This window comes from Jaculus jaculus, chromosome 11 (genome assembly GCF_020740685.1).
Source record: "Jaculus jaculus isolate mJacJac1 chromosome 11, mJacJac1.mat.Y.cur, whole genome shotgun sequence".
Lineage (NCBI taxonomy): Eukaryota > Metazoa > Chordata > Mammalia > Rodentia > Dipodidae > Jaculus > Jaculus jaculus.
Genome location: NC_059112.1, coordinates 7139503 through 7153594, shown reverse-complemented (window position 1 = coordinate 7153594; position 14092 = coordinate 7139503). Strand labels below are relative to the sequence as shown.

The 14092-nt window shown below is 36.6% G+C and overlaps 1 protein-coding gene across 5 annotated transcripts in view; it reads right to left on the bottom strand.

Annotated features, from left to right (window-relative positions):
• The window catches only part of Epha5 (EPH receptor A5), a 294668-nt gene that overhangs the window by 103681 nt on the left and 176895 nt on the right, over positions 1-14092 (bottom strand). For 3 of the 5 annotated variants that reach the window (XM_004665376.2, XM_004665374.2, XM_045161228.1), the window contains exon 5: positions 13603-13938. The exons of the other annotated variants lie outside the window; for them this stretch is intronic. In XM_004665376.2, coding sequence (XP_004665433.1) covers positions 13603-13938 — 336 coding nt within the window. The remainder of the gene's footprint in view (positions 1-13602; positions 13939-14092) is intronic. 5 annotated transcript variants of the gene reach the window in all.

The following is a 14092-nucleotide window of genomic DNA, read 5'->3' as shown; positions in this document are numbered from 1 at the left end:
ATAAATCCTGATTAGATATAAAAATATGATTCATATTGCAAAGCAGAAACAAGTGAGGAAATCAGGGGGGAGTTGATGTCTGCTAATCTATAGTCCACATACAGTTGGAATAGATTTCTAACAAAATACACATCTCTTTTTTAAGACAGTCAAGGTTATTATTTAGAAATATCACATCAGTTTGAGTCACAAACTTCAACTTAAATAGGAACCACTCCAGGAGTGCATGCAGAACTTTCTCAACAGATGACAGCAGTATATTCATTTATGTTACCACTACCTGGTACACAGACATGGGCATGGCGTTAGGGATCTTGATTTAGGGCAACACAGTCATACAGTATTGAATTTTTCCCTGTCATAAGATAAATTATGTTTGGCTAGAAATAATGGCAGTGCTTTTTTTTTTTTTTTTAAAGAACAAAGATTAGGCTGTGTGACATCCAATGTCCTTTTAAATTATAATACATGTGTGATTTCATAATCTTGAGAGAAAACACTAAACTTCAAAAAGACATAAATCACATGGAATCATATTAGGAAATGCTATGCATTTAAGTTTTAAAATATTTAATTCATTCATTTACTTACAGAGAGAGTCTAAATATTGATGAAAACAGAGTGTTGTTATTTCTATTTTCACCATGGACAGACTCAATACTGACTTCCTCTGCATGTGTGTGTGCGTTATACATGGTTCATGCGTGTAGCATATGTCCATAAGCCTGCAAGTGAAGGAGAGATGGAGACATCCGGCATCTTTCTCTACTCACACTTCCAACATAGTTCCTTGAAACAGTGTCTCTTACTGAAACTGCTGACTCTGTGCCTCATGCCACTGGGCTAACCTCAGAGCTCCAGGGGCCTTCTTTCCTCCACCCCAACTGCCCCTGGGTAATAGACATGTGCAGATATGTCTGTCCCTTTTTGTAGCTGCTGGAGATCAAACACATGTCCCAAAGCAAAAGGCACATACTCTTACTCCTTAGAAATTGCCCCATTCTCCATTTAATACATTAAAGAAATATTTTTTTTCTGAAAATGAAATATTTACTTTTACATGTATAGCACATCAAGAGAAGTGAATGCACGTAAAAATTGACACACAGTTCTAATTTGAAACACTGTTGATCGCCTAATATTTCTTATTATCGTATTGTATCATATTGTATTGTATTATTATCATATTAATATTTATTTTCTTATTAAGTAGAAACTTTATAAGAACACATCATGTGTTGGTGCTATCATTTTCCTCCTCCCTGAGTATTAATATTTCAAAGTTTAATGAGAATATCATTCTAAATGCTATTTAACATCTCATTATAAAAAATAAAGATAATTAAAATAATGGCAAAGATCTCTTTGTTCCTATTTGTTAATGTAGGCAAAAATAACTGAAGTAGAGACCAATTACCATTAAACTAGCACTGTGTTGACTCTTAGCTCATACCACATGTCCAAGGGAACCCACTGCTTCAGTTATAACTTAAGCATCTGTTTGCAGTATGTGTTAGAACCACAGGCCTAATAGGCATGATGATTCAATAAACTTTTCTTTCTTTTCTTATGAATGAAGGAAAATTGTTAAGAGAAAGATTAAAGGCTAGCTTCAAAGTAGATTTTGTGACACAAAATAAATTTCATATTTAAAACAGCTCCTTTTCAAGCTGGATGCTTACACTAACAAACATTTCCATGTTTTGGTGCCATAGTAGAAACAGGTAATTTGAGTACATTTCAATAATGTTCCTAATAGATTGCAAGTTGCTGCTAAAGTCAATGGTAGATATTGTAAAAGAAAATGCTCCCAGGTCAAAGCATCTTAATATGTTTCACTTGTCCATTAAGCTCATGTTGATATTTCACTGAACGGACAAGTTGTCTTCAGTCAAGAAGGAGTGGAGCTGGCATCATTGCTCCTTCCTAAATGCAGCGCCATCTAAAGAGATGCAATATTATTCACAAAATGGCTTTTATCATTTTTCCTTGGAAGTACCAGGGATGGAAGGCAGGGCGTTGCACATGCGAAACAAATATCTGCCACTGGGTTATGTCATCAGGTCATTGCCATCTATTTTCAGTCAATGTAGATGCATGTCAAGAGTGGGGAGATGTGGGAAAGTGGCTCTGTGGACTTGCACATGTGGAGAAAAAGGTGGGAAAATGTCAACTCAACAATTAATCTGTTTGGTCTTTGAAAAATAATGAATTGACATAATTGCTACTGAGTTTGGTGCTAGAATTCATAAGATAATTCTTCAAACAAAAATTCCTCTGGGATGGGAAATATAGTCTCCTAAAGATAAACCATGCTTTTAACTTCTTTGGTATTTTTCAAAGTGTTCGATCAAGTTCAGAAAAGAATATACTCAAGGGAGTGCAATGAATGGAGAAAGCACTCAATAAATCCTGCATTTTAACTTCATAGCAACTCATCTTAAGAGAAATACTGAAGCAATTTTTGTTTTTCAATAAGAAAAAAAATGTTTCTATATTTTAAGTAAACTTCTTTTAGTATATAATAGAAGATTCCTACATAGGCATGATATAAGTATGATTTTGCATTGCTGGCCTTCCACTATGTTCCATCTACTGAACAGGAAAAAGAAACAGCTGATGATAAGACCATTGGTAATACTGAGCTATGTTCCCCCATGGCAAGTCAAAAAGAACCATGCATTTCAGAGTGAACTTATAAACAAACTGATATTCTGCATGTATACATTTATAATGTGCAATATGTATATTTATGCAGATAAACTGAAACCATCTATGCCAAAGAGATGAATGATTGAATCCAGTACTAGGCCAGCAGCTCTGATCTCAGCTGAAACACATGGATATTTGATAGTCCACAGAGGAAACCCATCATGGACCATATTTGTTTGCAATAGCAATAAGTTTGCAAGCAGAATTGACATTAATGAGGAGACTTCAAAACAATTACCAAGGCAATTGACAAGAAAAGAGTACTTAGATTGGAGAGAAAGAATAGTAACCGGGTGGTTGGTTATAAACAGACAGTGGTGGGACTTGAGAGATGGCTCAGCAGTTAAGGCATTTGTCTGCCAAGCCTAAGGACCCAAATTTGATTCCCCAGGAACCACCTAGAGCCAGATGCACAAGGTGGCACATGCATGCAGGGTTCATGGGCAGTGGCTGAACAGAAGCTGTGGTGGGCTTCTGTAATTCCAGCACTCTGGCACTGACAGTGAGATGGAGGGCATTGATGGGAACATTTCCTAGAGGCTCGTGACCAGCAACAGCAAAGAGTGGCAGAACAGGAGTCCAGAGTGAGGAGCCCTGCCTCGAATGAGCTGGACAGGTATGGACTGACAAGACTGTTGTCTTCCCTACTTCACATGCATGTCTTATCACCTCTCTCCCTCTCTCTCTCACTCTCTCTGTCTCTCTCTCTCTCTTACATACATACAGAGGGAGACATAACATAATAAAAACAAATACTTAAAACAATAAAAAAAATATGTGGTCAAATAATCCTAGCATGGGAATCATGGTGCATGCATGCACAGGTGTGTATGAGAGAGAGAGAGAGAGAGAGAGAGAGAGAGAGAGAGAGAGAGAGATTAGACTATGCAGAATCTTATTCTATCCATTGGCTTTACTGAATCAGAACCTCATGTTGTACAGTCTATGATTATTTGTCTGAAGAAGCAAGCAGAGGCATTTGTATATCCACCAACAATGGAAAATACTGTAAGATGAAGTTTAGGCAGTAAATCTTTCAAAGGCTCATGAATAAAAAAGGCTAAGCTACAGAGTGTTGCCAAGGGAACATGGCACAACCTATAGAAAGTTTGGTTGGGTTGGAAGTGTGGGGTAATTGGGCTGTGCTGTTGAAGAGAATGATGGGACCTGGTCCCTGCCACTTTTTATCAGCTTCCCTGATGATGCCACTCGCTTCCTCCACCATGGTCTCTCTGGAGCACCCCCCCTTCAAACTAAATCATAATGTCCCCACCAGTCTAGACTAGGACACATAACACTGCAAACCAACATAAATATTTCCATTTGCAAGTTAATTTAGTCAGTTAGGTTGCCATAGCGGTGAGAAGATGATTGTGAGATGGCATCAACCAAGGCAACAATAATTATAAAATATTTTTCTGTAGATGGTTTCAGTCATTCCCAGAGAAGCATTTTCTGTGGATAATAATTACATACAAACAAAGGAGATGAAGATAGGAGTTAGGGCACATTATTTGTAGACCTCAAATAATAACATTGTGTTAGAGTTTTTGTGAAATCTCCACATATCAGTTATAAACTCACTTCTGTGTCTGGATATTTACAAGGGAGAGAGGGAAAGAAGGAAGGGAGGAGGAAGGATGGAAAGAGAAGGGAGGGAGGAAAGAAGGGAGGAAGGAAGGAAGGAAGGAAGGAAGGAAGGAAGGAAGGAAGGAAGGAAGGAAGGAAGGAAGGAAGAAAGAAAGAGAGAAAAGAAGGGGGCTGGGGAGATGGCTTAGTGGTTAAGTGCTTGCCTGTGAAGCCTAAGGACCCCAGTTCCAGGCTCAGTTCCCCAGGACCCATGTTACCCAGATGCACAAAGGGGCACACACATCTGGAGTTCGTTTGCAGTGGCTGGAGGCCCTGGCGAGACAATTCTTTCTCTCTCTCTCCCTCTTTCTCTCTCTCTCTCTGTATGTCTCTTAAATAAATAAAAATAAACAACAAAAAAAAAAGAGAGAAAGAGAGGGATGGACTGAGGGGTGGGAGGATGATAGAAGAAGGAAAAAACACCAAACATATGCAAACCAAATACTTGGCACATAATTATTTGAGAAGTCCTTAAAACATCATAGTATAACACCTACATATACATACACAATATCTGGGCTATAGTTCAATGGTTATGTGCCTTCCTAGCACACAAAAGTTCCATTCTCCACACAACAGAGGAATGTAGAAAAGAAAACTATAAAACACATGATCTTAATGAGTATCTGGAATGATGCTATTGGTTTATGTAATATGCTAACCATCAAAGTTATATTTCCTTTCACAAATGCTAGAGAGGGATGGCACACCCCTCAAAAGTGCCAGGATATTGACAACCTGGTACATCCTCATGGATTTTAAGAATATCCAAAGCAAAAAATTTTGCTCAGTTTTAGAGAAGCTCAAACGGGCAAAAAAAAGGCTTGATCATGGCAGCAGCTATGAGCTGTGTGTGACAGAGACAGGAGGAAACAGGCTTCGGAGAGAATGACTATCACGTGCAATGCCTTTTCAGCCTCTGGGGAAAAATGGCTCCAGAGAAGAGGTTTTTTTGTTGTTGTTTTGCTTGTTTGTTTTTTCATTTGGATTTCTACTCCCTCACTTACTATATCTGTGACTTTGGGGAAATCACTTCACATCTTTAAACTTCAGTTTCTTCATCCTGAAAATGGGAATAATGTGATTATGTCATACTGGTATGGCTAGTATTAAATAAGGGAATTCAAGTAACTTTTTTGCATAATATTATGCGTGAAAGTATTGAAATATGTTAGACACTACTGTCACTAATGATAAAATATGTGGAGAGAAGGTAGAGAATGAGAGGTTGATGTGAAGATGTCTTTTCAGAAATGAGGTTAGCCTCTGGTCAGATTTTAAAGTCAAAAAGTAAAACATGATAATTGAAGGTCTATTAAAAGTTTAAACATTTTCATTGAATGTCTAATTTTCACTGAATCTAATATTTGAACTTAAAAAAAAAAAAAAAAAAACAGCAACCAGGCATGGCAAAAGAATGTAAGCCTCACTTAGGACAAATTCAGTGTAGAAACAAGGTTTCATTTGACAAAAGTATTAATTTTTGTTGGCAGCTTATAATAAGAACACTAATCTAGTCAGAAGCATCAAAATGATGCCAATTCAAAAATATGTATAATGTGTAATTGAACCCAGCATTTGTCTGTTGCTATTTCTGGTTCAAAAGTTCAATAATTGATCTAAGTAATATCCATCTCAGTATAAAAATGAGGTAATTAGCCAATTGTATATGTTTTCCAAGTATTTTTGGTTGAAAAGTATGCCTATTTTCTATAGGAAAACATTTTTTTTTTGCTTTTAATTTGCTAGTTCTAAACTTTTTCCTTCATGTTATTTTTCTGAGTACTTTATCAAAACCTGAAAATATAGCCCATTTTGAGAAAGAATGTCTTATTGTTTATCTTTCTCTACTTATACCAGCTGCATGTAATTATCTGGGGAGGAATTTATTCCCTAATGCTTGGTTTTAGAGTTCTTGCCTTTCTTCTTTATCTTAAAAAGCAATTTTTCATTATAATACTAACAAGGTATAAAGTCTATTTTCCATAGTAAATCCAAGGGATTCAGTCAATTTGGAGTACTGCTGACAGGTTTCTTAAATCCTACAACAGAAACATTCCTCAGCCCATTAGTGCAAGTCTGGAATGGCCCTGTTTACTTTACACTTAGTGTTTATTACCATACTATCATATTTACTATTATTTTCCCTTCTTGCTTAGAGTATATAAAAAGGTAGTATTGTATTTTAAGAATGTCCAAAGCAAAAAGTTTGGAAATTGCAGGAAGAAATAGATTCCAAAAGTTTGAATCATGGGTTGGAGAGATGGCTTAGCGGTTAAGCGTTTGCCTGTGAAGCCTAAGGACCCTGGTTCGAGGCTCGGTTCTCCAGGTCCCACGTTAGCCAGATGCACAAGGGGGTGCACGCGTCTGGAGTTCGTTTGCAGAGGCTGGAAGCTCTGGCGCTCCCATTCTCTCTCTCTCTCCCTCTATCTGTCTTTCTCTCTGTGTCTGTCACTCTCAAATAAATAAATAAATAAATAAAATTTAAAAAAAAAGTTTGAATCACTAATCTTGACCTGTTGCCAGTATAGCAATTGGCTGTTTTATGTAGCAGATGTGGAAATTATAATTTCTTCTTTGCACATATCACTCTGTGGATATTAAGTTTGTTGGGTACATAATATAGAGAAATGGTTAAAATCGAAATGAAGTCTACTAGTGTCATTGTTTTTGGTTTTGTTCAAAGCTAGATCTTTGCACTTGATAAATTAAAATTATTATAGTGAAGCTTTTAAATAAACATGGAATGCCCCCAAATTGGGCAGTCAGAGAATTTTAGTTTTTATATGTCGGTGAGATGATATGTAAAGTTCAGTTAATAAATTATGGGAGAATATTTGATAGCAAATAAATCACAACGATAAGTGTAGAGTATTTTGACTGTAAAAACTGGAATGAGGGTTGGAACGATGGTTCAGTGGTTGAAGCTTATAGTTGACAAAGTCTGACGGCCCAGGTTCAATCTCCCAGCACCCATCTAAAATCTGATGTGCAAAGTGGCACATGCATGTGGAGTTCATTTGCAGTGGCAAGAGGCCCTGACATGCCCATTTTCTCTCCCTCTCTTATCTTTCTTCTTGCAAATTAATGAATTAAAATGTTTTTTTTTAAAGAATTAAATATGTAGTATAACAGTTAAGCTAAATTTTAAAGTATATATTTGTAATATTGAACGCATATTTAAAAATCATAGTAATAGAAAGGTGTAACAATTATTGCTCTTGGCATAGGGAAAGGTCAAATGAGATTTGAATTATTGTGAAATTAAGCATACAAGTAAACAGATATAATGAGAGGACACTGTGATGAAAAGTATCACAAGGCAGTTATATAGCTCGGCCCTCAACATCTGAGATTTTAAAGTCAAGAAAGGAAAGTATGGAAAGGTTGGGAGCTGAGCATGGGTGAGGAGAGGAACTGAGAGGGAGAGCGAACACAGAAGACTTGAAAGGGAGGTAAAATGGATGAACAAATATCTATTACTCAAAAAATAACACATATTTTTCAAATTACAGTGCAGATCACTAGTTTTAAATACCAACTACAGAAAGTTTCAAGGTAATTTGAATAAATAAGAAGGAAAAATTACCAAATCCATTGGAATGCATAGTATTTTGAATAGATAGTAATGTATGTACTAAAGTAACTAACCCAAATTATCCAACAAAGAAATCAAGGCTCATAAAATAAAAAGCAAACACCATCATAAAAAAAAAATCCTGTTTCATTTTTGCTTCTGACTTAGAATATACCGAAAAGACAGGACTGGGTAAAATCTTGATTCAAATCTTAAGTGGGCAACTAAAATAAGGAGGTCCTTCATAGTAGACTCATTTTTGATTTCTGCTACTGAAGAATAATATTTAAAAAAATAAGGAGAGAGATTTTGCAGATGACAATTCTGCTGAGTGTTCTATACTCTCAAGTTTGAGATGCAGACATAAAGTGTTGGTCACGACAATTACAACCCAGTAAAATAAAGTTTCTGGAAACTATTGTGCTGTAATTGGAGTTGAGAAGCTCAGTGTCAATAGACAGATCTGCTGTAGTGTTTTAGCAGCCCTGCCAATTTAGGTTCTATTCTTTGTTATTTAATCTGCAAGAAAACAAAGCAACAACAAAATACTCTAAAGTACAGAACTGATCAAGTCATGGTGGCTCAGGCTTGTGATAACAGCCCTTGAGGGGCAGAGGTAGGAGGATCATGGTAAGTCTGAGGTCTACCTGGGCTACAAAATGAATTCCAAGTGAGCTTGAGTTAGAATGTGATCCTGCCTTAAAAAAAATAAAGTAAATAAGTTTCAAAAATTAAGTATTGTCAACAATATTCTTAATGAAATTGGGATCCAGAACAAACAAATTTATTGCATATCTATGTAATAAGGATTTTTTCCAGGTTAGAAAATTGTGGTCTGGCCACTTGTGTCATATAGGCGCATATATGCTCACCTCAGATCAAGAACTTCTTTTATTTTTGTCATGTGGTATGTGTGTGGGGTGTATCTGTGCATGCATGTTTACATGGATATAGATTTATGCATGTGAGTGCACAAGCCCATATGTTCATGGAAAGGTCAGATATCGATGATGGGTGTTTCCAATCACTTCACACCTTATATTTTGATGCACAATCTATCACTGAATCACACGTTCGTTGGTTTGGATGGTCCCATGGATACTCCTGTTATCATCACCACAACACAGGGATTGCCAGTATTTACCACCATGTCTGGTTTTCATGTGAGTTATGGTGATAAAAAGTTGTCATATACGGCTGGCAAGTAGTTTACCCACTGAACTGTTAACTTAGACTCCAAAGTACTTCTTGATAATCATATGTTTAAGTGATCAAAATTTACTTCCATTAATACTATATAAACATGAGAGATAGAAGTAATATGTGAATGGTTGACTGTGTGTAAATCCGGCATAGCATTTCAAAAGTGGAGTTGCTATTCAAGATTTAACTCAGCTCATTATGTTAAGAAAATAAGGGAATCTCAGTGACATAATGAATATATCCTGCCTTTTGTCTTGAACAATATGACATGGCCAAATGACAAATTCATGTATATTCACATAGCATTCCTGATTTGCAGAAATAATTGAATTCTTTCTCTTGATGTCTGAGGAAGTGTTACCAATGTTTGTGGGAAAATGTGAAATCTTTTTTTTTTTTTTTTAAATGAAATCCTGATCACCAGCATGTTAAGGACAGAGGAGATCCCAGGACTACAAAACACATTTGACTGCTGAAACTTAGAGTCCATCCTGCCACCAGTTTCAAGTTTCCACTGTGACTGAAGAAGATGACCTGTTATTTCTTTTATAGCAACCCCTTACCTTACCTGAGGGGGTGGGTCACTAATAACAGGTAACAATTCTCATTTGGCCCAAATATTGTTTCATTGAAACTCAAAACCCAACATTCTCTTTGGAGCCAATTATTTAATTAATGCAATGGATATGACATTCCCCTAATATGTCATTTGTACTATGCTAGAGCTTGTATTTTAAAAATCAAGGGGAAATAAGTATGAAAATGAAGTGTAGGCATTCCTGACATAGAAACAAGAAAGAATTTTATTCTGATATTAATATATATTTTGAGGGTGTGGAATGAAGGGTGGGCTACTGTGAACTCCTTGATTTGTTGGGGAGGAAGGAATCCAATGACCTACTGAAATAGGAAAGTTAGTGTGGATTTTTTTGGAAGTCCTGTAACTTATTCCCAGATCACAACTATGGATAGGACCAAGAAGAGATTCTCCTTGTCCTATCTATTTAAAAATAGGACGAGATCACTGGACCTTTATTTAATCCTCCATGCCTCCATGTTTTCTTTTCTCTTCAGGGAACAGAATTGGAAGCAACATTGAAATTAAATCCTGGCTACTTTTTTTTGCTATTTTTATTTATTTATTTGAGAGTGACAGAGAAAGAGGCAGGTAAAGAGAAAGAGAGAGAGAGAGAATGGGCACGCCAGGGCTTCCAGCCACTGCAAACAAACTCCAGATGTGTGCGCCCCCTTGTGCAACTGGCTAACGTGGGTCCTGGGGAATTGAGCCTCGAACTGGGGTCCTTTGGGTTCATAGGCAAGCACTTAACTGCTAAGCCATCTCTCCAGGCCTCCTGGCTCCTTTTAAAAACACATGAACATTTGGGATACCCAGAGACATTTCCACCTACCCAAAACTAAAGGCTAACCCCCAAATGCACGACCCATATACCCCAACAAGGAGGGTCGCAGTGGAGGGAACAGGGCAGGGAGAGGCTAACAATGGCACCAACTTGACTGTATTCACTGACTACAAAAATAAAATTTTAATAAAAAAACATTAAAACTGGCAACAAAATGAATTAGCAGAATTTATCATAAACACTTGACGAGATGCTAGAGGAGTGTCCTTTCACACATTTCTTCAGTATTGTCTTAAGTCTTCATTGTGCTGCATAACTCCTTTCCCTGTGAAACTGAATGCATTATGAAGCATTGTGCTTGTGAGCTTTAAGAATAGTATCAAAATGAAATGACCCATTGACTTGAGGGCTATATTGTGCTCAAGATACATAGGTAAGAGCCACAAAACAAAATCGCATCACAGGGACTCCTAGCATCATGGAGACATTTCGACAGTCACAGAGAGGGTGAGGTATCTCTTTGGAAGTAAGCAGTTACATTTGTTATACTTCACCACCTATGTAAACTCCAAAGAGCCCTCTGGATGTGCTCATTCATGAAAAATTAAAAGCTAAACTCTTTCAGTCCATAATTAGAGTTCTGTACTTCTGCAAGTTAATTAACACTATTTGGTGCTTATTTTTATTTTTAGTTCTTGTTTTTCAATTTATGATCTTATTGTTGCCCAGGCTGACCTAGAATTCACTATGTTGTCCCAGAATGGCCTAGAAGTCAAGGCAATCCTCATACTTCTGCCTCCCGAATTCTGGGATTAAAAGTGTGCATCATCATACCCAGCTGGATTTATTGTTTTTATAAAAAAATGTATATTTACATATCAAAGAAGAGCTTATATAAGAGCTTTAAACTTTAGCTCATATGGACTTTGAAAAATCATTTTTAAAAAAACTTTAAAATGTGTATAGAAGACTACAATATATTTTACATCTATACTGCTTTTGAGTAGATAATAAAACATCTAAAGTAAATGATTTTCATAGAATTTTGTATTTATCCTCAGTGGAGATATCTCATCTATATCCATCATTGACATGTCATCTGGCTAACTATGTGTCTACCTATCCAGCATCCTCAGCGTATCCTTCTAACTCTCTCATGTATCATCTATTTATCTATTATGCATTTACCTATATGTCTTCTGTGATCTCTGTTTCCAAGACAAATGTTTTAAATTCTAGTAAGGAATAAAATAGAAGAAAATCATGGTTGTTGTAAAAAATATAAATATGTATTTGGCACATAAAACTTTTTTGTTTAGAGAGAGAGAGAGAGAGAGAGAGAGAGAAGGAATTGGCACGCCAAGGCCCCAGCCACTGCATTCATACTCCAGATGTTTGTGCCACCTGTGTGGCAGGTGTGACATTGATCTTGCCTCGTCTTGTGTGTCTGGCTAATGTGGGACCTGGAGAGTAGAACCTGGGTTCTTAGGCTTTGAAGACAAGTGCCTTAACCACTAAGCCATTTCTCTAGCCCCTATATATATATATATTTAAATACTAGCATACATGTAGACAATGCATGTTGTTTTCCCCACTTATCTTCTCTCTTCAAAACCATTGTTCCCATTGGATCCCCTCATACTTCCATGGCTTATTTACTGTTTTGTACCAACTGACTTAATTTAGGACCATTTATATAATCACAGAGGATAGATTATTTACAGGAGAATTGACACTGAACAGAACTGTTATACTTTTGGACTCACAGAATATGGGGTTTCCTATACACAATTAATACTGTCATATCTCATTGTATATGAGAAAGGGGTCCAAGGAACCATTCTTCCCTGAGTAAATAGTGGAAAACGACAAATGTTAGGAGAGAAGTCATGGTTCTTTAATTCAGATTTTTAAAAGAATGCAAGAAATATGAAATTACAGAAATATATAATTAACTGAAATCATGGAAATTCCAATAATTAAAGAGAGAGTGAGAATGAATATTAGAGTATCACTCTTCTAAGTTTGTGTTAATAATTCTTTGGATATCTCACCACTCTCTAATCTCCTTTACAATTTGACTTTAGTTAAGTCCATTATACAATAATGCTTCCATGTTCTGTTTTCCTATCATCTCCTCTTCCTGGAAATAATTATATTTTTATATTTTGTCACATCTACTTCCTGGTTTGTTTCTGTTCACCTGTCACATGCATTAGCTTTCTTGATGAATGAAGTTGCTGCAACAATGTTAGAATTCTTCTTGAAATCTAAATACCATAATCACATTTCATGAGCACTATAAGCTTTATATAATTCTCATATTTAGATTTTCCTTAAAACTTTTATTTTTTTTTACTTTCACTTAATTAGGAAGTTATACACAGAAAACATTATAGGAGGCCCTGGCCCGCCCATTCTCATTCTTTCTTCCTCTTTCTCTCTTAAATAAATAAATATATAAGTGAATGGAAAGTAGCTCAAACAGGCCTGCACGCTCTCATCTCCCTAATATTACCAAGATTTCTAGAAGAAACCGTAGGTGTGATTTCAAGAAACTGTACATTCATTATATTCATTCTATGTTTGTAATAAGTAGATTTACCAAATAAAATTCATTTCACATATTTTTGTTTCAATTATCATGCAAATATCAAGAAACAATTGCAATCTGCAAAGAAAATTCATCTGTAGGGACAGGCACATAAACATCCAAGAACCTAACTCTATAGGATTCCCTGCTGGACAAATAAATTTAAACAAAAAAAAAATGTCATAAAAGGAAGCAACAGTAGTATTGTGATGAGATATAATGGTGCATGTGTGAAATTATATGAGGTAATTTTTCTGTAAAGTGATTTACCTGAGAAAGATATGTTTAATGAAATCACTCGGTTAATACATATGTAGGGTGTTGGTGTGTGCGTAGACCTGCTTCTACAATAGTCGCAACTTCTGTTTAAAGCTTGGAGTGTGCTTTGAGAGGAGCTATAACCCTGGACCTTCTGGTTGATGGGGGAAGTTCTCTCACAGGTTCCCAACAATTCAGCCCTCAGCTGTGGATATGATGGGGGTGGGGAGTGGGCCAAAAATGCACAGTTGGTTTGGGCAGACACTTACCTGCTTGATTTGTGGTTACATTTACAGACACATACTGCCGCGAGTCTGGGCTCAGGTCGGACACTCCATTCACTGCCTCAATCTCAAAGGTATAGTTTGTGTGAGCAAGCAGGTCCACCATCATCACAGAAGTGTTTTTCAGGCCGCTTTGCTGGGGGATGTACCTGACATGACTGCCACACTCCTCACACACCCCTGCATGGGAGTCGCACTTCTTGCATGCAATAAAATAGGACACATCTTTCCGTCCGCCAGTGTCAGCCGGCGGAATCCACTCCAGAAAGACACTAGTTTCATTAACATTTGAGATGGCATTCCGAGGAGCTGAGGGGGGTCCTAGTGTGCAAAGTAAAGTGAGAGAAACATTTTAAGATGATGTTAATTACTCATGTTTTACCACACTAACTCTGGCCTGAAGAAAAATTTAAATTTGTGAGCGATTTTTATGACATAATTTATAATAATCTTTGAAGAAATCTGGTAATCGTTT